Genomic DNA, 24,062 nt, shown 5'->3' on the forward strand with positions numbered 1-24,062 from the left:
CCCCACTTGAATTTTGGAAAATCGAGGGGCCATTGTTCCTCGATCCTGGGGCATTGACGACAGAACTTGAAAGCCGAGCTAAAAGTCGGAAAGATACATACTCTCGGGCATCGCACTGGACTGCAAGTCGTTTTGTACCGGCGACCGCAGCCATTTCAACCATGGAGGAAACAGCAAGCGAACCCGTTGCGCAAGCGCAGAACGAGGTGCAGAACCCCGCCCCCACCACGATCGAAACGGCGACCAGTGCGCCTACCTCGTCCTCGCCGTCTACAACAACGCCGACAACGGCACCCTCGAAACCTATCCACTCTCTCGTCATAGATGCAAACGCCATCATCAACAACGACCCAACAGTCTCGACCCTGCTCGCTCAAGCCGACGAACTTTACACCATCCCCGCTGTGGTTTCAGAGAGTGCGCCAGCCATACTACTCCTAAGCCCGTGCGTCCCCTTGCTCACTCAAGATTAGTTCGCGACGCGGCAACAAGATCTCGATTCGAAACCACCCTATCCCCGTTTCTCAAGCTCCGGAACCCTCGACCTGAGTCCATCCAGTTCGTTACCAACTTCGCGCGGCGAACTGGCGACCTGGAGGTGTTGTCGAAGCCTGATATCCATCTTCTCGCGCTTACGTACGATTTGGAGATCGAGAGAAATGGCGGTGATGTACGTTGCTCTAGGCTGGCGGCTCGGTTGCGCTTATCTGACAAAGCGGTTTAGTGGCGGTTGAGGCGGGAGCCGAACCAGAAGGGGGTGAATGGGAAACCCCCGGGAAAGGCCGACGATGAGGCTGGTGACGCCGTGCCAGCCATTACAGGAGCTTCGACAGATGCTGAATCGTCAACTGAAACCCCAGAGGTGACCAACGGGGCGGATGATGCTGCGCCTGATGTTGCAGAAGACCCTACTCCCTCGGATGAACCAACGACCGAGGTGGTCACCGAGCAACTACAAGACCTTGGGTTGAATCCAACTAAATCCGAAGACGCGACCACCGAGGATGTGGAGGAGTCATCAGAAGATGATGGCGATGGAGAATGGATCAGTAGGTTTGCTCCCAATCACCATCCAAGTACATTCGCTGACCAGATAATCACAGCACCAAGCAACATCAAAAAGTACCAAGCCAGGGAAAATGCACACACTGCCCCTCAAACAGTACAACGTGTGCTCCAAGCAGCCTTGATCACCGGAGATATGGCCATGCGGAACGTGGCTCTGAGGATAAATTTGAAGTAAGTGCGCTTTGCAAAGTGAGCAGGGACGTGCTGACAGCCTTAGCCTGTTGGATACGGGCCTGGCCCGCATTACATACCTCAAGACCTGGGTCTTGCGGTGCCACGGCTGCTTCAAAATATGCCGGGACATGTCTAAGCAGTTCTGCCCGTCCTGCGGGCAGCCCACTTTGACGCGGGTCTCATGTAGCACCGATTCCGGCGGCAACTTCACACTGCACCTCAAGAAAAATTTCCAGTACAATAACCGGGGCAACGTGTTTAGCATTCCTAAGCCGACCCACGGTTCAGCGAGCGGAAAAAGCAATGCCAAAGGAGGCGGCAAGAACGGATGGGGCAAGGAGCTGATCTTTGCGGAAGACCAGAAGGAGTACACCAAAAAGCTGGATGAGGAGCGCCGGCTGAAGACCCGGGATATCATGGACCAGGACTATCTACCTAGCATTCTCGGGGGCTCTAGAACCTCGGGGGGCGGCAGGATCAAGGTCGGCGCAGGGCGTAATGTTAACGCCAAGAAGAGGAAGTGATGGTGGAGTAAAAGTCAAAGATACCACGGGAATGTTGAGAATCGGCGGACAGTGTGTGCCAACGCGATTATTTTATTCTTGCTTGACTGAACAAGCATGTGAAGACCAGAAAACGCCATGAATGTAAAGCCCCGGACCCAGTCAACGCCAACCCATTTTTGCATCCATGCCCGAAGCCGAGGCAGGTGCATCCTCCTCACGCCATCCGCCATTGGCTCCAGAGTTTTCACCAGCCGGCGTCCTCGACCATCCGCTATTCCCAGGGGTGCGAATCCGGTCGAAAGCAGTTGATGTCCTTCTCCAACTCCTCATCATTGGACCCCGATCAGATCCCGACCAACCATCAAGTTCGATCGTCCGCCTCGTTGCCGTGGCTGTCCTGGTATCGCCCGCCCGGCTTGTCGCCCGAAACATCGAGAGGTATCATGACCGCGCATTTACTCTACCCAAAACGTCAGTCTCGGTTACGTCAAACTCCAAAGGCGATGGATAGGGGTCAACGTACTCTGCTGCGCCAGAAGTACAGCGAACCTCTTGCGGATCGCAATGCGGTGCCGCGACCACTTGTCGTCGGGGGAGAAGCGCGCCGGGTGCGCCGACTTGGTCACCTGGCCGTCCATGACCTTCTTGAGCGTGTAGCGCCGGACGGTGCCGTTGCTCTCGGGGAGGTACATCAGATGCATGTTTGCGGTTGGAGGGGGTATTCGTGGACGGGGTGGTGTTGTTGTTGTGGTGGTGATGGGTTCGTGGTTGAATCGAAGTCTGGTTTGCATGGAAATTTTTCGCCAATTGAGGATGGAAGGGTTGGCTCCACATTGGATGGAAGAGTGTAATAATAGTGGGTCTGTTGCTTGGCAACCTGGCAGCCATCACATTTTGAGCACCTCTCTCTCATCGATACAGCACTGACATCTTTATCATTCTTTGTAAAAACGATCATGTTGATAAAGCGGCCGACTAACAGAAATACAGCCCGAAAGTACATCATGAAGAAGAATATACCAAAGCATCATAATAATCGTATCACATCATCAAACCAAAATCCCCCTTGAACCCCAATCACTATACCACTGAAGAAAAAGAAGAACCAACCCACAACCCCCACACGCAACCAACTCCTCCGATCCAAAAAAACAACAAAAAAGCCAGCCTACTCCAACCCATCACCACCCTCCTCCTCCCCACCAACCCTCACCACCCCCCCCTCCCCCTCCACCGCCACCACCACCGGCGTCCGCACCCTCTCCTCCACCACCGGACTCTCCGCCCCCACCACACTCGACCCGCCCACACTGGACCCACCCGCGCTCGTCAGCGGCGGCGTAGACAGCGGCGAAAAGGGATTCGGCGCGGCGGGCATCGGGCCCGGCGAGTCCGGGAACCAGCTGGCGGGGCGCGAGCTGCAGGCCGAGCCGGGGCCGCGGGGCATGGGTGGGGGCATGGGGGAGGAGAGGGAGGTGGGCATGGGCATGGGCATGGGCATCATGCGTGGTGGGGGTGGTGGGGGGATGGGGAAGGGGGTGGTGCGGGTGTGGATGGTCTGGTGCGGGTAGGTGTAGGTGCCGGCGGGAGGGACCGGGACTGGGGGGTAGGGGGGGGTGAAGTTGAGGTTGTTGAAGCCGGTGTGCGCGCTGGTGCTGGGGGGGCGGGTGTCGATGAAGGATGGGGGGTTGTCATATCCGCTGTTGTGGTGGAAGTAGGGGGAAGCGCCGGGCAGGGACGAGCGGCGGGAGGTCGCGCAGAAGAAGCAGGGCGGGTGGTAGGCGATGCCGGCGTGCCAGAGTACGGGCCTGCGGCAGGGCTGGGCGCGCGGGTGGTGCACGCACGACGCGGTGCCTGTGGTGTGGCAGTTGGGGCAGTCCGCCGGTGTGGGCGGGTCGATGATCCGCGACGGCCGGTGCCCGCCCGTCATGCCCGGGTACCCCGGCATGGGAATGCGTGGTTGGAACGGGCTGGTAACGGCCGGGCCCGGGAAGGGCGGCGGCGGCGGTGGCGCGAACATTCCCGGGCGGTGGTACGCTGAGACGCCCGGCGGTGGGGTGAATGATTCGGGCGGGGTGGGGGGGAAGGGGGTGTCGTCGAAGTTGGTTGGGGTGTAGCGCGGGACGACGCGGATGCGGACGCTGGGGGAGCGGCTGGGGAGTGGGGATACGCGCGGGCTGGAGGACCGGTACGGAGGGGGGCTATCGCTGCGGGACAACCGGACCGAGGGCGGCGGCGAATCGTAGCGGCTCCCCCAGCTGCGGTACGAGGGTGGTGAGACGGAGCGTGTTCGGGCTCGGCGTGACACCGATCGGGCGCGGTACGATGGCGACCGGGCCCGATATGACGGCGACGGAGCTCTGAATGAGGGTGACAATGTGCGCCGCTTTTGGCGAGCGGCGTCTCGTCGCTCGCGCTCCTCGCGTGTTCTCCGGCGTCTTTCGTCATTGTCGCAGTACAGCCAGGGGTTGGAGGTCGGAGAGAAGGTGGTGAGGCAATCTTGACCCTCGGGGACAGCCTTGGTCGCAGCGCCTCGGATGACCACGGTATACAGCAAGTGTTCTTGGGGTTTTGGGTTCTTCCAGAACCGGACCTTGTGCCGTTTCACTTCGGTGAAGTCGGTTTCGGCGAACCGGTCCTGCAGCTGCTCCCGCATCGCGACAACAGTCCAAGTTCGCGTCCGGTAACGGTTTGATGTCGCCTTGCCCTTGTCAAAAAGGAGGTCCGTCACAGTCTTTCTGACCTCGGCCGGGGCGGCGCGACATCTCTCGTCGACATACTGTTCATAAGTCTTGCCCTTCCCACGGATCGCTCGCGCGGCCCAGCATCGTTTGTGTTCCGCCCTGAACCCCTCAATGGCGTTCAGGTGCATGTCTCTCAGTTCTGATTGCACAGATGGTTGGCGCCTCAGTTCGGTGCGGCTAGCCACCTCCTCGAAGTCCTGAGACGTGATCCCAAACGCTTTGCGGCCATATTGTGCCTCTCGCTTGGCCGGGTAGTAATAAACGTTCCATGCTTCGTAGACGAGGCTTTCCTGCTCTTCACGTTTGAGACGACTAACAAGCGCCGCGTCAGTACATCAATACTAGCCATGGATAACCTATCATGAACACTCACAATAAGGGCGGCCGGTCGCCTCCGTCTGGCGTCTGGAAGTAATGGTACGACAGGGTAGAACAGCTGGAGATACTTTCAGCGTCGCTGTAGAAAGTCCAGTCGTCGTCATCCAAGCTATCGTTACCCCGCAGGGGTCGTCTTCCCCTATCCGTCGGGACCATGATGGAGACAGGTTCAATGGCGAGGGGCCAAGGGCATTAGGCGAAGCACTGGTACGATTGATAGCCGTGGGAGAAGGAAAACGGGAAGATGGGGAAGGAAGGGTGTGTTGGTGCCGTTTTAACTCGCAAATGGGATGCGGAGGGGGGTCCTCGCGGGGGGCATTGGGACACAGGGAGGGGCACAGGCAGCGCAGGAGAGGCCAGGGCACCCTCTCGGGGCCCACAAGGCTGGAGATGTGGTCACATTTCGGAGTAAGAAGGGTGACATGCATCAAAAGGGAACCATCTTGTTGGCCAAAAAGAGCTCCGGGAAAGCGGGTGGACTGTCTGCCGATCTGCAAGGCAGCTTGAGGTCTGGTTTGCTGCCTGGGCAATGAGTGCGCAATCGTGTTGATTGGGAGGATGACCCGCAGGAACACGAGCAAGAGGGTCTCTCATTGGAGCGACAGCCCTGAATGCGAGGCCTCGACCACGCTCACGCTTGCTCCTGCAGCGGCAGCGGCCGACGGAAATGGGGTGCAGACGAAGTTGGGGTGCTGGCGTGCTGCGCATTCTTTGCGCTGTGCAGATTGGCGTGGTCGGTCAGCCTGGCTCACCAGCCAGCGCCAGCTAACCTGGAGAGGTTTAGTGGCATGTTTCCCAGTGGAACATGCGGCGCAGTTTCAGTGAGGCGGTGCTCTCCCGGCCACCACAATACCACAATCCGGCAAGTGTCCGGGTCAGCATGGCCGAGGCCTCCGGGCTCAAGAACGCCGGAGGACGGGACGCACGGTCAACTCGGCGCCCCTTCCAACCCTCATCCCATTGTCGGCGAAGGCATTCCGTGTCTTTTTAGCCGCTTTCTGCCGTTCTCGGCCGATGACTCGATGTTTCGAGCATGAACCGAACGACGACTACTCCGGCTTTGTCTACAACACGATGATGTTTGACGGTATGGGCAGTTGTGGTGGACGTGTCGCTCCATGTCCACGAGTGGCTAACTGATACTTTAACAATAAACCGGATGAACCCATTTTGTTGTCGAGCTGATGTTGACACTACCAATTGTGTCCTCTAAATGCGTGAGCGCTTGGCGGACCCGCGCACCCACCTCTGCTAACTTTTCCGAGTCCATCAAACAACACCCCTGTTTCTAGTACGACGAGTTCCATTGTCTTGCAAGATCGGGTTTCTATATCATATATTGAAACCGCCAGAGTAGTGGAAATCCCGAGTGGACGTGACACATTGTCGCTGAGCCAAATACAACACACCGCATTGATCGCTTCCGTCTTTCCACACGTTCCCCAGTGCTGGTAGGTATTCGTACATTTAATCAGCAGCGGCAGGTGCTCAATGGCAACTTGCCTGCAATCCTCCGTGGGCACTCTATCACGAGTAATTTTTTCCCTTGTGGCATTGATGTTTGTCCATTTGCAGGCCACGGCAACTTGGGAGATGGCGATGAATTGAGGTGTTCCGACTTGATGGTTGACAATTTGCTGGCTGGTCGGCGTCCTGCTGGTCCTGTTGGTCCGCGGCGACAAACTTGGACACACCCAAGCAATTGCGCGCACCACATCAACCGGGCACAAGCGCAAATTGCCCGGGTCTTCCTTTGGGGCACGAGGCAAGAGCGGGCGGTTAACCTGCATAAGTCTCGGTCTGCTCACCACCCAATCATGGGCCCCAAACAGAGCGAAAAAGCAAGTTGGTCTCGACATCCCCCGCTCCTCCCTTTCGCGTTCTGCTCGGAAATCGAAACAAACGCAAGGCAACCCGGCGGGGGTGGGCAGCTTTTCTAGTGTAGGTTCAATCATGGATGACAATTGGAATCGGCCAACAATTACGAATATGCAGCATGCTTTGTCGTAATCGCAACAACCCTCGCCTGCCACAATAATCATTGTTCAATGATGTTATGATCTCGCAACTCAAGAGCCAGCAGGCAAGAAGAAAGCGTGGACCGACTCCGATTCAGCTCCTGCCCTAGGGCGGGCCAGCCTCTCAATAGCCGCTGTGATGCAACGCCGCTCTTCCCAACTCGGGTCACGATCATGGGTTCACTGCAGCGAGGCTCTGGGCCAGGGAACCTGATTGGATCATTTTCCTACTTCACTTCGCCGGAGCTGAGCTCAGAATCGACAAACTTGGAGTCGACGGCGACGCCCAGGGAAAAATGACCTGTTAAGTCATAGTATGGAAATGGAGCTGAAAAGGATCGTGGCGGTGCAAATATGGACATTTGTATAAAGTAAAATAAGCCCGGTCTTCAACTCTCTTGTTCTCACGTTCTGGCGTCGTTTTGTGATTTTTCGGCCCCAGAACTTCCCGCGTTGTTTTGGGCGCTGGCCACACAAACAAGTTCGGCCCCTGAGTCCCGCATCAGCAATGGGATTATGAGAACTACCGATCAGGATGGCGCCAACACCGGGCAATGGCCGCATTTCTGTTTTCAGCAACCAACCCGCAGGCCAGTTCCTGTGCGTCCCGACCGACTCCTTTCAGTCCCCCCCCCCCCCCCGAGAGATATTACGAAGCACCTACGAGATACTACATCGACCGTGGCCCCACAGTCAACTGACGCGTTCGACCTAGCCCAGGGAGCTCGGCAATGGCATCCTCATCACATAGTCCATAGTGACAATGACCTACCAACCTACCAACCGGTCAGCACTTCCAGTTGACAGCAACCCAGCAGTGCCAAGCCGTTGAGATGTCCTGACACCAATCGTGACTAGTCCTCGGTCAATACGTCCCGTCCCAAGTCAGCATGACCTAGTGCTCCTCCTGCTAGCCATCCGAAGGCATCCGCGACAGACCTTGGATAAGCAGGGGCTACTGTTACTGTTCCCTTTCGCCGCGGAGCTCCAACCAATTGGTCATCAATGTTCCCGTCGCGCTCCGATCATAACGGGACCATCACGCTATCTTCCCCGGAAGCAACCCCCGATCAATCACAATCCGCGCACCATGTGCCTTTTTGTTGAACTTGCGTCCAGTTTTGGGAAATGGACTTTGAAGCGGGGCGACCGAACCTGTCTGCTCCAGGAAGGTCCTCGACCTAGCAAGTTGTTGTCCATGCGGGGACATTGTCCTGTCGTCGCCGCGACACAACGAGCCCCGGTGGGCGGTCACATCACTCATGTTCCATTCAAACCCTTCATTATAAGAGTTGCCACCGTGCTCCGCCACTTCTTCCTCAATTTCACAAACTATCAGACGATATCTGAGGAACATCGTGCAGATAACCAACGACAAACACTCTTGCCATGGCCCCTCCATATCGTTCCCCTGCTTCTGCTCCCCCATTCGATTGCAATGATTTTGCCATGTACGCCGGCCCTGAAGGGGAACCGCTTACTCCACCGCCACCATACGCGGCTTCGGACTCGTCGCTCACGGCTGCATATCTGAACCACAACAATCAGTAAGTCTTCCCAATATTGGCCAAGCACGCTTCGATCTAAGAGACCGCTAGGCCTCATGATCTCGGAGAGTGTGTCCACACCACACGTTTGTGCGAGGAGCGCTATGCCCACCTCGAGGCTTTGGTGGCCAGCCTAGAGCCGTGCCAATGCCGATGTGGACAAAGCACCTGGACCAGGCTGACGAAGTCCTTCTTTGGCAGTCTCAGGACACAAGCGGCATCCCTCAGGGCACGAACCAGACCTCAGAGGTCATCCTGGTCGGGATCCAATGCATCACGCGGATCGCTTTACGAACGTCATCCTTCTGGACGCAGTGGACATCCGACAACACCGCCCAACGACGAGCCCACTGAACTCGATAATTCTGCCTTCATCCCTGAGATGAGTGGGACGTCGTTTCTGAGCCAAGAAACACAAGTTGGTGTTCGCTCGACTTCTTCTTCGTATCCCCAAGGGTTCCACGCTCGGCACGAGCTCGCGGATTCTAGCCCCCCAAGCGAGCCGCACCTGGCATTCGGTCGAGGTCAAACTCAACCTCCCAGCTTGTATCGGCCTGTTCCTCCGGCCCCGGCGCCGAATGCCCATATCATGGCGCGATATTCGGGTCAAGCCCCGACGCCCCCCCGGACCAACCCAAGCCTAGCCACATCTACGATGTCTCATCAGGGCAGCGGCTTCTTCGCCACACCTCAATCCTCCATGTCGAGCGCTGTCTCCGCGTTGACCCCGGACGTAATGAGTGCTGGCGGCATCGGCTTTCCGTCATTTGCACCAGAAACCACATCTTCTCCCATGGAGTACGAGCCAAGCGATACACCGTGGAACGCGCCCCAGTCCACTCCGCAATACCCAAGTGACTACAGAGCGGAACTCGCGGCAGATATTCCGAGCTCGGGGCTGGGAACGCCAGAATGGGGCCAGCCACGAGCGTATGACCAGGTCGCGGAAATGGAGGGCGTTGTGCCCGGGCCATTCATGAGCCCTGCGACATCCCTCCCACCCTCACAGTCCATGCCACCACTAGAGCTGCCCGGAAACGCCAGCAGGGAGCCGGCCGCCAGCGGTTGGGAATATTCGTCAACGATGACTATGGCAAGCCATCCTCCCGTAATTCGGACCCCTTCATACGACCAGTCCTACCGCCCCCGAGATTCCGCCTACCATTTTGGGTCACAACCGTTCATGCCACAGAGCCAGCAACTCTCCGACTTATACAACGTCGGTGTAGAGGCCATCCCCACCTTCCTCACGCGTGATGGCTATTCCAACGGCCGAATGGTACCAACCCACGGGCACTTCAACACCCACCCAACACCCACCAACTCCCCCCAAACCCACAACGCCCCAGTGCCGCAACCACCGCCAACACCCATGCGTCCTCCCAACCACAACCCCCACCCTCAACACCCTCAATACCCTCACACCCACCAGCACCACGTTCAACACCCTCAGCACCCTCAACACCCCCACCACCCTCAACACCCCCACCACCCTCAACCCCAAACCCCCCAAAACCAACAAGCCGAACCCCCCCTCCACTGCCCCCACTGCGATTTCACCCCCGAGGGCCCAGGCCAGCAATACAAAATGGCGCGGCACGAGCGCACCAAAGGCCACCGCGCCAAAACGGGCCAGGCGCCGGGGCCCCAGTTCCGGTGTGAGTGGTGTGACATATCCTATACCAGGGAGGATAACCTGCGGGCGCATGTCAAGAGGAAGCATCCGGAGGTGGCGGTCGGGATCGACGGTGGTGCAGGTGGGGATGGTATGGGGGGTGCAGGTGGGAGTGGGGGTGGGCGGCGGCGGCGTGGTAATGGTGGTGGTGGTAATGGTGGTGGTGGTAATGGTGGTGGTAATAGTGGTAATGGTGGTGGTGGTGGTGGGAGGGGGAGGAGGGGCGGGAGGAGGACTCGGAGGACGCCCGGTGCGGGTGGGGATGCGGGTGCGGAGGGGGATGGGCGGCGGGGGGCTGGGTTGTGATTTTTCGTTGGGGTTGAGTTGGGGGTTGGACAGTGATGGGGATGGGGACATGATGGGTTTGGTGTTCGGGGCTACTGCGACGGGAAGATATAGGGGCTTTTCCTCTTACGTCGGTGTTCTACTTGGTTTGGGTTTTGGCATACGCGTTCGAAAATTGTTGGTTGGGCATCTGTGGACAAAAGTCACCACCTAATGATGATCTGGGTGTATCCAAGTGGATGATGATCATAGCAAGGCGCAGTGCGCTTTCAGGCCTTTAGGCTTTCAGGTACCCAATATTTGGGATCTATTTCAGTGTTCTCGGCACCTAACTAGGTACCTCTCTTTCAATACCATAATTAATGGCTGAAGAACAAGTTTCAACTCGGGTCCCTCGCTCTCGAGCTCTGATGGTATTGATGAAAATGAGGTTTTTGAGACCAGTCAGTTTGGCTATGGAATCATCGCATCCCCAACAAGTTTGCCCACACCAATTTCCCACTCTTTCGTGTCTTCCCGCGTCCCTTGCCCGCCAATTCCGTGTGTGATAACCCTTCCTCCCTGTTTGCACCACTTCCCCTCGTCTCCCGCCCCGTTCCGCCCGCTCCATCCACCGCGTGACAGGTTTGTCCTGGAAAGGTCACGGTTGGGCAGACCTTGGGCATCAACCTCACCCTCGCATCCGCGGCCGGCCGGTGTGGCTTACATTGTGTCCGCCAACCAGTGATCGAAGGCGTCGGCTTGGTTCAAGGGCCTTTTGGACCTCCGGTACCTTGCATATGGTTCGCATATCGGGCGCGGACCAGCCTGCAAACCATCCCAAGTGCAAGCCACTGCATGTCTCGGTGATATGCAAGTGCCAGGTGGTCATGCCCGGCTGGTGTGGGATGGAAATGGATGGGATGGATGCAAGTGGGTGTTTTGGGGTGGTTCATCGGTCTCGGGTGCACCTCCCGGGAAGAGCCAAGCCCGGGTACGGGCATGGCCGGGCTTTTTCAGCTGGCTTGATTCCTCAGAATCATGCATGCTGTCGGGGTTTCGACTTTCGAGGAACAAGTTGGCAACAAGAAATCGCAATGCTCGCCAAATAGAGAAAGGTCGCGAGGCCGCCAAATACGAATAAATCCCTCACTTAGTCTGACTGTACTCCCCAAGCTACGTTGCCTCGTTACCTGCGGCATCCAAACTTCACATGCAGTTGAGGGTTTTGTGTGTGGTTCCGACTGGGCCCGAGCTGGGCAATCGAACCAAGTTCAAAGCCAAGCAAGGTGCCAAGTTGAAAGCCAAGGTGCCAAGAACGGCCTGTTCCTGGCAGCCCCGTCAACCACATTGGGAGCCAATAGGTACACGGGTACCCGTGGATTTAAAGGTACACGGGTCCCGTGGCGATGACTAAGCCTGCTTCTGCGCAGGCTCGACAACCCACGCCTATCCCTAACCCTCAATAGAAAACCCCCTGAACAACGACTCCATCCTCCCCAAACCCACGACTCCATCACGCCTACCCCTTTGCACTTACTATCCCCACCTGGTCAGAGCTATTTTCTCCTTTTCCTCTCCTTTGCTTCAAGTTTGTTTGCACTTCTAGAGTCATTATCAGATAGTTGCAATACACTCCTCAGACCTTTAAACAACGCAACGTATTTTTATTCAAGTCACGATGAGTCTTCTTTCGGCTAAAGCAGCTACTTCGTTCTCTGACGATAGTCTCCCTCCGGAACGCGATTACGAATCGAGGGATGCCCTGTTCGCGTCAATCAATTCCTGGGCTGCGACTAAGGGCTACGCATTCATTACTGGGAGATCAACCAAGGAGAAGACTGGCAGACAGATGATTACATACATATGTGATCGATCCTGTCGTCCTCCTTCTGTGTCGAGAGAACGCCAACGGAGGACAACTTCCCGAGGAACAGGCTGCCAGTTTTCAGTCCTGGCCAAAGAATCTCTGGATAAGAGTACCTGGACCTTAAGGCATCGCCCCGACAAGCGGTTTTCCATACACAATCATGAACCAAGCCAGCATCCATCTGCTCATCCGACACACCGGCAACTATCCAAGGATGATGCTACCCAGCTCGCAAACCTTGTCAACTCTGGGATAGCCCCCAAGGATATCAGGACATACATACGGCAGAACGGCAATTCTATGGCAACCCAGCAGGACGTCTACAATCGCATTGCAGCGACAAAACGAGACATTTGCGAAGGCCAGAGTACTATCCATGCACTCGCCAATCAGCTAGACAGAGAAGAATTCTGGAGTCGAATGCAGTTTTCTCCAGATGGCCGGGTCACAGCTGTTCTATTCGCCCACCCAGACTCACTGGCGTACCTTCAAGCCTATCCGGATACCCTCTTGCTAGACTGCACATACAAGACCAACAAATACGGCATGCCGCTCCTTGACATGATCGGCGTCGATGCTTGCCAGCGATCCTTCTGCATTGCATTCGCATTCCTTCGTGGCGAGACCGAAGAGGATTACCTTTGGGCTCTGGACCGGCTGAGGTCGCTTTACGAGGTCTGCAATGCTCGACTTCCCTCTGTTGTCTTGACAGACAGGTGTATCGCATGTATGAACGCTGTTTCTACCTGCTTTCCATCTGCCGCTTCACTGCTGTGCTTATGGCATGCGAATAAAGCAGTTCTTCGTCACTGCCAGCCAGCCTTCACCAGCCAACACGAAGGATTTGAACCTTGGAAGGAATTCTACATGTTCTGGCATTCGATCATGAGATCGCCAGATGAGGAGGCATTCTACAAGCGTCTAGAAGAGTTTGAGAAGCAGTATCTTCCACACCATGTCGAAGAGGTCAAGTATATCAAGAACACTTGGCTCGATTTGTACAAGGAAAAGCTTGTTAAGGCTTGGGTTGACCAACACCCTCATTTCGGCAACGTGGTAACCTCACGTGTTGAAGGTATCCATGCACTGCTCAAAGGGTATCTCAAGCGATCTACATTGGATCTTTTTGAGGCCTGGAGGGCGATGAAGCATGCCTTACTCAACCAACTTGGGGAGCTGAAGTCCAACCAGGCCAAGCAGCAAATTCGGTTTCCAATTGAGCTCTCTGGATCACTATACAGTGGAGTACGTGGTTGGGTATCACACGAGGCCCTAAGGAAGGTCGACGAGCAGCGGAAACTCCTCACCCGGAAAGGCCCATCTCTGTCGCGAACCTGTTCAGGCTCTTTCTCTCTATCTATGGGACTACCCTGTGTCCATACATTGGAGGTTTTGCTTGACCAGAACTTGGTCCTTCGACTTGAGCATTTCTCCTCACGCTGGCATCTCAAACGCGATGGCGCTCCTCAGTTGCTACTCGAGCCTCGTCAGCGCATCGATCCTATTGCTGCCAATTCGACTATACCACAATCAAGCACCAGGCGAGAGCCTAGCGGGTTTGAGACAGTCGAGGCTGTAACACAGCCAAAGGCATTACCCACCTGCAGCAGATGCCATACATTAGGTCATATAATGACCTCAAAGGCATGTCCCCAGAGGCATGCAGAGCTATTGCAGCGGGCTTCAGCTCTACAACCGACCTCGCAAGCAACAACACCCACAATGCCATCAATCGAGGTTGTCACCGAAGATACACCACCGCCGCCTACACCACCGCCGCCTACACCACCGCCGCCTACACCACCGCCGCCTACACCACCGCCGCATCACACAGTACCAGCCTTGTCAAGTCCATCGCCAGCTTCCCTCAACTACTGGGACCCACAGGCAATCTATCAGAGATATGTCAAGGCAAGGGATACTTGGCACAGAGCCCAACCACGTGGAAGCATCAGAACCAACCAGCAATACCGGAAGGCAATGCGTTTGCCTCTACGATATAGCAAGGCAAGCTACGAGTGGTGCCTTGACTATAAGCAGATGACAAAGCACTGTACGACTTCAACAGGCTCAAGGGACTGGACGAAGGAGGAGATGATGGCCTACCTGGATTGGAGTAGAGCAGAAGAAGATAGGATTGAAGGTTTGGTAGCTCAAGAGAGGGAACACGAACCATTTGATATAGGGAGAAGAGGTGTTGGTGATCTCTGGAGGAGGATTGAGAGAGATATTGAGGAACAGCAGGCTTTGTATTCATAATAGGCTAGGCAAGTATAGGGCCTCGGCAAGCTCGTAGTCAAGAATCTCGTAAGACTTCTACCGGCTTCAATGTCGATTTATAGGCCAAAGACAATACATTATTGATTAGGATCTTTCGCGCCTTTCGGGAACTCGTCATGCCCGAAAAGGAGACGTAGAAGCAGGCTTAGTCATCGCCACGGGACCCGTGTACCTTTAAATCCACGGGTACCCGTGTACCTATTGGCTTCCTCAATCCTCATCGGGCAAGTCTCCCAAGTGAAAGCCGAGTTCTCTGCTTCCCAAAATAAGTTCTTGGCAAAATATCAACAACGCGGTCGAGTGGCCGCCTCGACGCGCGATATCCATTGTTGTTAAGCGCCGTGTGGACCGCTCTTCCACAACCGTCGCTTGTCGCACGAATCGATCCCTCGAGCCACCCACTCAAAGCACTGCAGCGAGAAGCCAGCGCGAAACATGGCATAATTGACCCACGGCCGGCGGTTGGTCAAACAGCGGGCCACAGTGCAACATAATCCGAATCATTCTCAACGAATCGGTTCAGTAAACCAGGGTGGGAACGCAACCGCGATGCGCCAGATTGAAGATTGAAGTTGCAAACATGGACCATTGTGGTCAGTTTCGAAACGCAAAGTTACGAATCCCGTAGTGGGCGCATTGGTGATGACAATGGCCGGCCCGGGTATTTAGCAATGACTTGTTCCCAGAAAATAGGAAGGTTTTTTTTTTCTAACTATCGCATTGTCTATTGTTGCTAACACGGGGTTGCATTGTTTCCTTTGTGTCTCCTTTCCTATTCCTTATTCCATCTCTTCGGTCACGGCGTTATCACGGCTCCTTTCTGTGCATTGTTGCTTTGTTGCTGGCCAACAACTTAAGAACGGCCCATCTTCACCATCAGAACACATCCCCGGTTTATTTTGGCAAATTATTTCGAAAAAATGCCTATTCTCATCAGCTTGGCAAAAAAAGTACTCCAGCGTACGTCTTCCCCTTCGGCCTCTGGGGCCAGTAAGAGTCAGATCCCCCCCCCCCCCCCCCCCCAAGCAAATCCTGGTAAGCTAGAAAACTAACAAGTTAACAGCTTCGGGCTTGTTGCGTTACGCACCTTATCTTCTGATCCTCCCGATCATTGTCTTTCACGGTATGTTCCTGGCCTCCTTCTTCCACCCATCTTGCAACGTTAATCTAACACCCCTGCCAGCTCTGTCCCTGACGGGATGTGTCTCGACCTCCCCCGCGATCCCTAACATCTACGTCGTCGACCTACGATCCAACACCAACGTAACCGAAGACCTCCTCAAGGTCCGCATCGGCTACTACGGCATCTGCGGCATCGACGAAGACGGCACCCGCTGCCAATCCGCCAGCGGCCGCTCCGTAGAAACCCTCGCCTCCAACCTCTTCCCCAACCTGAACCTCAACACCACCTCCAACTCAACCAGCAACAAAAACAACAACACCCCCCAATCCTCAGAAATCACCGACCTCATCTCCACCGCCCTCGACCTCCAATCCCGCACCTTCATCTCCGTCCTCGCCGCCGCCGCGGTGCTCTTCATCCTCGGCATCGGCTCGCTGATCCTCCTGCAGCGCGACGTCGCCTCCAGCGCGGCGAGCTACCCCGACCCCCACCCGCACCCGCGCCGCAGCACCATCATCCGCCGCGTCACCTACGCCCTGCTGTTCGGCTCCACGGGCCTGGTCTTCGCCGCCGCCCTCGCCACCAGCCAGTCGGCGGGCGCGCTGGAGTACGCGTCTGAGGGGATGAATCATGCGTCCGTGCTGATTAAGAGTGGGACCACCCTGCAGGTGCTGCAGTGGATCACGTTTGGGTTCGAGGTGTTGTTTGTGTTGGCCGTGCCGTTTTTGGTGAGGTATAGGGGGGTGGGGGTGGCGGCGGGGGGGTATAAGGAGGAGGCGTGAGGTGGGGGGTGACGCCGGGGAGAGGTGGGGGGGGGGGGGGGGGCGGGGTTCGGTCATTGAGCTGGCCGAGGCACCGAGGTTTATGCCGGGTATAGCTCGTTGCAATTCTCTACCAGACAGAGGATAATTTCTAGATCCTCTGACAAGCTCCTTTTTCTTACGGTTTCTCAAAGGCTTAATTATTCAGCCGGTCATATTTCCTATCTTTATACTACTGTCGCCTAGCTTAATGAAACGAGACATCAAATTTACATAGCGATGAACGAAAAATACCCCTGCTTTGTCTCCCATGTCCTCTAACGACTGAGGAACCTCAATGCTGAGAGGATCAACCTGGGGCAGAGGAACCCCGACTTGTTCAATCAACTGCACTTCCTCCCCCCGAAGCATCCGTTCCACCTCGTCTTGAGTCAGAGAGCGTCTGACCCAACCCAGGTATGGTTCATAGCCATAAAATCCAACGTACTTTTTGAGGAACAATCGTAGCACTTCAACAATGCGTTCTCGATCTGACCCGTTGGTGACTTCGCTGTCTTGAAAGATTCCAAAAAACCAATGAGCAATCCGGCCCATCTTTTGGCTTCGGGCGGCCTCGAAAGCAGCGGTCGCCGACTTAGGTTCTCGAAAAGCCGCCAGCGCATTTGCAGTTGCCTGAAGCTCGAGTAGATGTTCATCGCGAACCTCGTCGCAGACAAGGCAGCCCCGGAAGGCAGCCATGAAGTATTCCATCAAACACCAAGAGCGCGTCATGTACTTGGGATCATTCAGGACTATGACCTTCATTTTTCCGACGAAGTCGCTGAGTTCTTTAACCATTCTGGAAAAAAGCCATTGCTGGGTTTCGTCCCGTGGGCGCTGCGGGAGAGCGCAGTAATCGTAGAACAACAAAGCTTCTTCATCCCCAAGCCCCTTGATGCGACTCAATTGCGCACCGTCAGGGTCTGGATGCTCGGGGGTATTCCAACGGTGGGATATGAAGTAAAAATGTGATTCGTCTGCCGCAATGTCTTTGAGCTCCAGCTGGAGTTTGTACTCATCCCTCTCAAGGTCCTGGCATCGTTTGAATTTGGACCACTCGCGGACCTTGCTAAGCTTGACGAATCGATATGAGAAGAGGTCGAGGAGCTCCGACGCCGCGCTTGCCGCTGTGTCAGGCACACTAGCCGACTCGTGACAAGAACTAGCTGCCTGGGTGGTTTGGTGAAGAGGAATCAGCAGCTTCGTCTCAGAAACCTCAGCAGCGGGACTTACCATCCCTGATCCCCTACCAAGTGGCACTAGAACATTGCAATAGGCGAGTTCCTGGTCCTGAAAGGCTTCCGAATTATCAGTGATGCTAGATTAGGTGCTAACAGATGTCCAGTCAGAAACGGCGTGGTGGTTCGCAAGATACTGTAGGTGCTGGCTCGCTTGAAGCTCAATATTATATTGAACTCGAACCTTTTCCATTTCATGACTGAGAGTAAGTATACCATTGCACACCATCATTATCAGCAAAAGTTTCACATACCTTGTGACGTCACCGATATCAAGTGATTCGCCCCTTGATTACCTAGAGTCCCTACTCCTTCCTGTATGATTGGATACCTCCTATGCAGCGCGTCGTTCGGGGGGTGCCGTGCAAGGTTTTTCCTCGCCCTCACGACCCAAAAGCCATGGTTCTTTATGCCATTGATGGCTGAGAATGTGCGAAATTGGGCAATTCGATGACTCCTGGCATCATTCTGGTTCGTGCCGAATCCCTGACGTCAAGGCTTTGGGCTTCGAGAAAGGGTGGAGAGATATCTCACCAGTGAAATAGGCAACAGCTGGGTGTCTCTGACGAGTTTGTCACAGACATCAGCCATACTCTACCGGGTAGGGATCGTAAAGATTCATGCCAGTTATGATTCATGCATAGGTGGTACCTTGGTAAACTGTTTTGCCGTTTATAACACGGATGATCATGGCTCCTATGTTGCCGTTTGTTCGGCGTGCCTTCAACACCGGCCTTCCTCCGAGCGAATTCACCAATCAATGGAAGCATCCAAAGGACGCCTTCGTGGTGCTCATGATTCTCGGTGGTGACATTGTTGCTCGCGCACTTGCACAGTTGGTGGGATCGTGCCTTACGCCGGTCGCCTTCTCATTTGGTACAAGCATCTGCCCCTTTCTCCCATGTGTGCGAACTATCTGACGAGTAGCCCTGCCCTCACTTTAGGTTGGGTCGCTTACGCGATAACCGCCGTGGTGTCCGTTATTGGCGAGAAAAAGCTAATGCCGCCCGCCGACTTCCCATGCAAGGTCATCAACGGCGAAAATGGATACGTTCGCGACAATCGCAGCTGGATCATCGGCCGCATGGTGCGGGACTTCGATTCGTGGAAGGACAAGCAACCGCGGGCGCCAGGAGTGCCAGACCTGCCAGCGAATCCAGTCCAAACTCGTGTCGAGCAGATCATTGACCTGAAATGGGGGGAGCTGCGACAACGCGCGAGGGACAGGAGAGAACCAGAACCGGAGCGGCCGCTCAAGGCGGGTCTTTGCGTTTCCATTTACAACGCAAAGCAAGCCACGAAGGGATATCCCGGATATAGCGCGCCGTATATCGTTGGTCTCTGCACCGGTATCGTCCAGCTCGGTGTATCCGCTATACCATACGGCATCTTCCGCGACTGGAGCATTCTCCTAGTGACGGGCTCTGGTATCGTGTTGTCTTTCGTTTCCGGGGCCCTATCCCAGTGGTCAAAGGAAAAGTGGGCATGCCGCACCAAAACAAAAAAGACAGTTGTGTTGACCTGTGGGAACGGCAGCCAACACGCTATTGTGATCCGCGGTACCGGCCTCGGTTTGGATCTCGAGGATCTCGCTGCCCCTGACGCCGGCCCAAGTTCCAGATGGGGAACTAACCTGGCCGTGATCGTTCTTGGAATCCTCTGGATTCTCCTGCTCATTACCGCCTCGGGAATCACGGAGAATACCTGGTTCCTTATCGCGGTTGGCGGCATGGGCATGCTACATAACATGTACGTCGCCGGAATAAGTCGCCCTCCCAAAGCTTTTGGTGTGCCGCTTGAGTTTGTGGAAGTGATAGGTATGCCCAAGGTGATGGATGCTCTATTCGAGGTTGAGCATAAGTACTACGACCTAGGTAAAAGTATGTTGCCCACGTTTTTCCCAGGGAGATTGAATGAAGAGGAGCAAAATCGATGGGATAGATACGAAGAAATCGCGAAGGGTTCCCGGCGTTAAAGGGGCAGACTCTAACGCTGAGAAGAAGGATGTATCGATGGCACGGTTTTTAACCTTCGACAAAGCCCACGGAACTGTCGTGCGGTTAAACTCTCATCGAGAGAGGGACGGGTGTCAACGCTTAGAATGATTACCTAGGTGAGGGTACTAGTCGTTCTTCTGTAACGTATGGAGTTACTGTAATTAGGTAATTTGGTATCGACTTTCGACTAGAATTTGCCAGTAGCTGTTTCGGTGCCCACATATGTACGTCACGCACTCCTCCAGCACAAGGTCGCCGCCTACCTCCTTTCCTTGTGCAATATCATATCATCGCGTGGCCCTTTGCAGTGACTAGCAATACCAACCTGTTTCGGGGCTGATCGACTTAGGGGTTACGAAATGGCCGCCGCCACCGAGCCACCTAGTCCTAGGGGTCACCTACTCGACATCAACGGCTTGTTAAGTGGTTCGTGGATTAACAACCGTGCTCGTTATCACAACACCGGAGCCATGGACACCATCATCATCGCTCGCGCAGTTCCCTGCCGCAATCCGTCCAGCTGCCCTATTCAAGCCACCGAACCGCACCTTGTGCTGCACTACGACCAGGTTGGAATCACCAATAACCCTGCCGTCGCCATCTCATATACATGGGGGAGATTTAATAGGCGAAAAGTGGCAATCGGCCACGGCCCGCCCGACAGCGGGCCTGGTGACCCGATATACCTTGAACTTGGCGTCGAATGGGATACTGGCGATCTTCAGAATTGTTTCGCGAGTCTCTCTGAGAACCACGGCGGCTTCTGGATGGATCAGCTGTGCATGCCTAGGGGAAAAAAGAACGTTGAGAAAACCCTCAGGATGATCCCGACCATTTACCGGAGCCTTGAGGTTGTCGCACTGATGCCCGGTGCACGCTGTCAATGTCTCGGGGAGTGGACGCGCAGGCTAGTGACCGAGTCTGATTCTATGACACACGAGCAGATAAATGAGTTGTATCACGAGATCAAAAACGACCAGTGTGTCAATTCGGCTGGGCTGGACTCGTGGTTCGATCGTCTATGGACACGGCAGGAACTTATGTACAGCCGGTGTATTACGGTGCTCCGCAGCACCCAGACTGTGGTACCCTGTGTGACGAGGAAAGAAGACGCCGACCAGCTACGAGGCTTTGCGCGCTTGGTATATGAGGAGAAGGTGGAAGAAGGGGCTTCAACAATAGATGCGTACGAGGCGGTAGTGATCGCAAGGCTGAGATATTTGCAGAACGCCATGAATTCGATGACGGCGTTTTGCAGGTATGGTAACCCCGATTACACCGCGCAAGAAAATGCAGCCGTGATGCTCTCACGTTTTCTGCTAGGCGAGAAGATTGAAAACCCTCAACGCGAAGTCAATCCCGGAGATGTCAACGGGAGACTGAGAGGTTTCTTGTACCAGCTGGCGATGCTGGGGAAATCGTCAAGAACGGCAACAAAATCCCGGGACTACGTCGTCGCCGTGTGGGTCGACTGTCCTGGATACAAACCCCCAGACAAGCGCAGGAAAATGACATTGCCTGTCCTCCTCGAGAACGCCATCGTCCAGCTCGAACGTAACTTTGGGATCAGTCCGGCATCGTACGCGCCAGGAGGCTTGTTCGGGGACAGAAAATGGGGCGGGCTGTGGCGCCCCAAGACATATCTTCCAGACTCGAGTTACGTCGAAGAAGCCGTGATGGACACGCGAAAGATTTACGGCGTCCTGGAAGACACCCATCTCGTCCCTGTCTTTGAGCAGTCAATTCCACTGGTGAGCTTAGGACAGAATAGCTTATCCATATCTTCGCGAGCAGCCCCCTACAGCCAAGTATTCGGACACTCAAGCACGGCAGACGTGTTAACCCGCCTCCAACCATTGGTTGCGCAACTGCCGCTCACCTGCCTGAGCCGGATCATTAACGAAATGATCAAGGAAAATAGCCCCGTTCGACTCGACTACGTTTTCGTTGACCGCCTGCTCAACCCTTACATGCCCGATCGGCCAGCTGGCCAGAGTTATCCATCCGATTGGAGCTTCTCCGAGGTAGATCACCACGACATTATATACAGACTCGTAACCTCGGCACTCGGTCTTCCTCCCGACGCCTGCACCAACGCCCGGCTCCAACTCATGCTCTCGCTAGAGCACCCGCCAGCCATCGGCTTGTTCAAGCCGTCGGTATCGCAGGCCCTCCAGCGGCCTCTGGTCAGCCTCGACGGGCGTGTGCGAACAAGCCATATCCATGGCCATCAATACGCGACAGTATGCACGGCACGCGACCACTTCGAAACCGGCTGCTCGCTGCTCGAAGCGGCATTCGCACAGGTCGGGCCGCCGGCCGTGTTGGAAGTGGTGGGCATCTGGGTTCCCATGAAGTACACGCCGCTGGATGATGTGCAAGCGCTAGCGCAGGCGTTCGGGAGAGACGCCCGGCTTGGTGGATTGCGTATGGACCAGGAGGTTGAACCTCCGACGGCCAATGAACTTCTGGGATATGTGAGGCACGGGGTTCCGCAGAGTCGAGCGGCTGAGATGAGATCGCATGACAGGGGAGAAAATGGGCGAGACGGGGGAGGGAGACGGAGCCTGGATCAGTCAGTACTGTTGTTCGGTTTGGCTTCCCTTGTATTTTTGCTATTTGCGGGTGTGTTTGTTGATGTTCTTATACGGTCTCGGCTCCTTCAAGAAATCCCACCTGATTCATGGGAGATGTGTATGGTGGGACCAAGGTTTTGGAGAATTGCACGGAAGGGCAGATAAAACAACACAAGGAAGCTAGGGGGCTTGTTACCTACCTGAGGTACCTATATAAGCCTGCATGCCTGTGTCTGCAAGCGACAGCTTCCAGGTCGAGATGCACCCGCTATTCAACCCCAACGCTCACTTTCTCAAAAACGCCTCCACCACCTCATTAAACCTCTCCGGATTCTCCCAAAACACAAAATGGCTCCCCTTCTCCGCCTCGGTAAAAGTGTACGACTCTGCTCCAGGAATCTGCTGCGCAACCCACTCGATCCCCCTCGGCGGAAACACACTGACCTCCCCGGCCAGCACCAAACTCTGGACCGTGATCCTCGGCAGCACATCCCTCCAATCCGCAAACGCATGATCCACCAGCAGCGCCCCCGAATTCTCGTCGCTCATCTTCCTATTCTGTTCCAGCACCCACTGCAGGTCCGTCTCCGACACCGTAGGGGTGAACATCCCCCTCACGAGCGGTTCGAGCTGGGCCGAGATGTCGTTTGCCAGGCCAAAGAGTTCCAGCGGGGCGAAGACGGCGGCTATCTCGGCGGCGTACTCGTCGCTCCAGGCCGGGTTCTTGACCATGGCGGCGGGCTGGTCGGCGAAGACGAACTTGGCGACGCGCTTGTGCGACGCCGGGTATTGGTCCCACCAGGCCCAGGCGACGGAGCAGCCCATCGAGTGGCCGACGATGGCGACTTTGTGCAGATTCAAGTGGGTGAGGAGGTCGTCGAGGTCCGCGGCGAAGCGGCTGATGCGGTAGCCGAAGGAGGGCTCTTCGGACTCGCCGTGCCCGCGGAGGTCGAAGGTGGTGACGCGGAAGCCGGCGGCGGAGAAGTAGGCCGACTGTTGGCGCCATTCGATGGCCGCTTGGCGCCAGCCGGTGATGAAAAGGATGGGGGGACCGGAGCGGGGGCCGGTCTGCGTGTAGGTGAGGCGGATGCCGTCTCTTGTGGTGAGAGTGGAGGGGGTCTCGGAAGGGGTGTGGGGAGACGAGGCGAGGGCGGCGAGGGGGTGGAATATGGTGAGGAGGAGTGGGAACCTCATTGTAGAATGGAATGGAAGTTGACTGGAGTTAATTTATGTGATGTCTGGTGGGAATGGAGTTGGAAGTAAGCTACCTACCTACATATACCTCGTCTACCTAGCTATGAAGAGCAAAAAGAGCGGGGGCGTTGCTTACTTTCTATGACTCCCACCCCGAATGATCCCTGCTGTCATGCCCGCTTCTATTGAGACGGAAGTGGACTAGTACGCTGCAACAATAATGTGCTTTCCGTAACTAGCGGGCGGACTGATTGGCTTGGTTGCTCTGCTTGATCCCGCATCCTGCAGGGAGGAGCCAACTTTACAAGGTATGTCCGGGCGGTGTGACGCTATAGTTGGTCAGGGGGTTGGTCGCCGATCACCATGTTACCGCAAAAGCATTGGGCAGGTACCTACTTACCTTACTGTTCGAAGGGGGGGTTCGTGTACCTGTGCCAGTTAACAGTTGAAAGGTCTATAATGAGTGTGCAAGCGCCAGGGATTACAGAGCAAGTACCTATCTACCTAGCCACGATTACAAAAGCCCCCCCTGGATGAAACCTCGAGAGCTCCAAGAGAGTATAAGCTTATGGAGGTTGCCGGATATCATACCAATAGACCCGGGCTAACC

At 55.6% G+C, this 24,062-nt stretch overlaps 9 protein-coding genes across 9 annotated transcripts; 4 read left to right on the top strand and 5 right to left on the bottom strand.

Annotated features, from left to right (window-relative positions):
- Positions 1-161: 161 nt before the first annotated feature.
- On the top strand, positions 162-1,766 carry F5144DRAFT_485054 (Nin one binding Zn-ribbon like-domain-containing protein; the record flags this gene model as incomplete). The annotated part of the gene is made up of 5 exons (XM_066785481.1): positions 162-417; positions 474-670; positions 725-1,049; positions 1,104-1,239; positions 1,286-1,766. The coding sequence occupies 5 exons, from the start codon at positions 162-164 to the stop codon at positions 1,764-1,766; spliced, it is 1,395 nt and encodes a 464-aa protein (XP_066646617.1).
- A 343-nt stretch (positions 1,767-2,109) lies between these two features.
- Positions 2,110-2,449, bottom strand: F5144DRAFT_599725 (nucleolar RNA-binding protein; the record flags this gene model as incomplete). Its single annotated transcript, XM_066791029.1, has 2 exons — positions 2,110-2,208; positions 2,291-2,449. 2 exons carry the CDS (start codon positions 2,447-2,449, stop codon positions 2,110-2,112), a joined length of 258 nt encoding a protein of 85 aa, XP_066646618.1.
- Positions 2,450-2,916: 467 nt separating this feature from the next.
- F5144DRAFT_599726 (uncharacterized protein) lies at positions 2,917-5,026 on the bottom strand (the record flags this gene model as incomplete). The annotated part of the gene is made up of 2 exons (XM_066791030.1): positions 2,917-4,804; positions 4,866-5,026. The coding sequence occupies 2 exons, from the start codon at positions 5,024-5,026 to the stop codon at positions 2,917-2,919; spliced, it is 2,049 nt and encodes a 682-aa protein (XP_066646619.1).
- A 721-nt stretch (positions 5,027-5,747) lies between these two features.
- Positions 5,748-7,287, bottom strand: F5144DRAFT_562411 (uncharacterized protein). Its single transcript, XM_066788317.1, has one exon. The coding sequence runs from the start codon at positions 6,910-6,912 to the stop codon at positions 6,064-6,066; it is 849 nt and encodes a 282-aa protein (XP_066646620.1). The 5' UTR covers positions 6,913-7,287; the 3' UTR covers positions 5,748-6,063.
- Positions 7,288-7,958: 671 nt separating this feature from the next.
- On the top strand, positions 7,959-10,666 carry F5144DRAFT_641753 (uncharacterized protein). The gene is made up of 2 exons (XM_066792779.1): positions 7,959-8,435; positions 8,487-10,666. The coding sequence occupies exons 1-2, from the start codon at positions 8,278-8,280 to the stop codon at positions 10,414-10,416; spliced, it is 2,088 nt and encodes a 695-aa protein (XP_066646621.1). The 5' UTR covers positions 7,959-8,277; the 3' UTR covers positions 10,417-10,666.
- Positions 10,667-15,205: 4,539 nt separating this feature from the next.
- On the top strand, positions 15,206-16,429 carry F5144DRAFT_641761 (Ca2+ regulator and membrane fusion protein Fig1-domain-containing protein; the record flags this gene model as incomplete). Its single annotated transcript, XM_066792780.1, has 3 exons — positions 15,206-15,484; positions 15,588-15,647; positions 15,708-16,429. The coding sequence occupies exons 1-3, from the start codon at positions 15,445-15,447 to the stop codon at positions 16,427-16,429; spliced, it is 822 nt and encodes a 273-aa protein (XP_066646622.1). The 5' UTR covers positions 15,206-15,444.
- A 410-nt stretch (positions 16,430-16,839) lies between these two features.
- F5144DRAFT_545173 (uncharacterized protein) lies at positions 16,840-17,683 on the bottom strand (the record flags this gene model as incomplete). The annotated part of the gene is made up of 3 exons (XM_066787345.1): positions 16,840-16,894; positions 16,944-17,617; positions 17,681-17,683. 3 exons carry the CDS (start codon positions 17,681-17,683, stop codon positions 16,840-16,842), a joined length of 732 nt encoding a protein of 243 aa, XP_066646623.1.
- A 685-nt stretch (positions 17,684-18,368) lies between these two features.
- F5144DRAFT_484354 (uncharacterized protein) lies at positions 18,369-19,660 on the top strand (the record flags this gene model as incomplete). The annotated part of the gene is made up of 2 exons (XM_066785436.1): positions 18,369-18,561; positions 18,630-19,660. 2 exons carry the CDS (start codon positions 18,369-18,371, stop codon positions 19,658-19,660), a joined length of 1,224 nt encoding a protein of 407 aa, XP_066646624.1.
- Positions 19,661-22,428: 2,768 nt separating this feature from the next.
- F5144DRAFT_562431 (Alpha/Beta hydrolase protein) lies at positions 22,429-23,576 on the bottom strand. Its single transcript, XM_066788318.1, has one exon. The coding sequence runs from the start codon at positions 23,450-23,452 to the stop codon at positions 22,544-22,546; it is 909 nt and encodes a 302-aa protein (XP_066646625.1). The 5' UTR covers positions 23,453-23,576; the 3' UTR covers positions 22,429-22,543.
- Positions 23,577-24,062: the final 486 nt, after the last annotated feature.

This window comes from Chaetomium tenue, assembly GCF_020726465.1.
Source record: "Chaetomium tenue strain MPI-SDFR-AT-0079 chromosome Unknown F5144scaffold_2, whole genome shotgun sequence".
In the NCBI taxonomy this organism is placed as follows: domain Eukaryota; kingdom Fungi; phylum Ascomycota; class Sordariomycetes; order Sordariales; family Chaetomiaceae; genus Chaetomium; species Chaetomium tenue.

Bases quoted from the DNA above. Each gene is read 5' to 3' on its own strand.
- F5144DRAFT_641753 (XM_066792779.1), top strand. From the start codon at position 8,278: ATGGCCCCTCCATATCGTTCCCCTGCTTCTGCTCCCCCATTCGATTGC. The intron at 8,436-8,486 runs GTAAGTCTTCCC...AGAGACCGCTAG, and splicing joins TATCTGAACCACAACAATCA to GCCTCATGATCTCGGAGAGT.
- F5144DRAFT_562411 (XM_066788317.1), bottom strand. From the start codon at position 6,912: ATGATTATTGTGGCAGGCGAGGGTTGTTGCGATTACGACAAAGCATGC.
- F5144DRAFT_562431 (XM_066788318.1), bottom strand. From the start codon at position 23,452: ATGAGGTTCCCACTCCTCCTCACCATATTCCACCCCCTCGCCGCCCTC.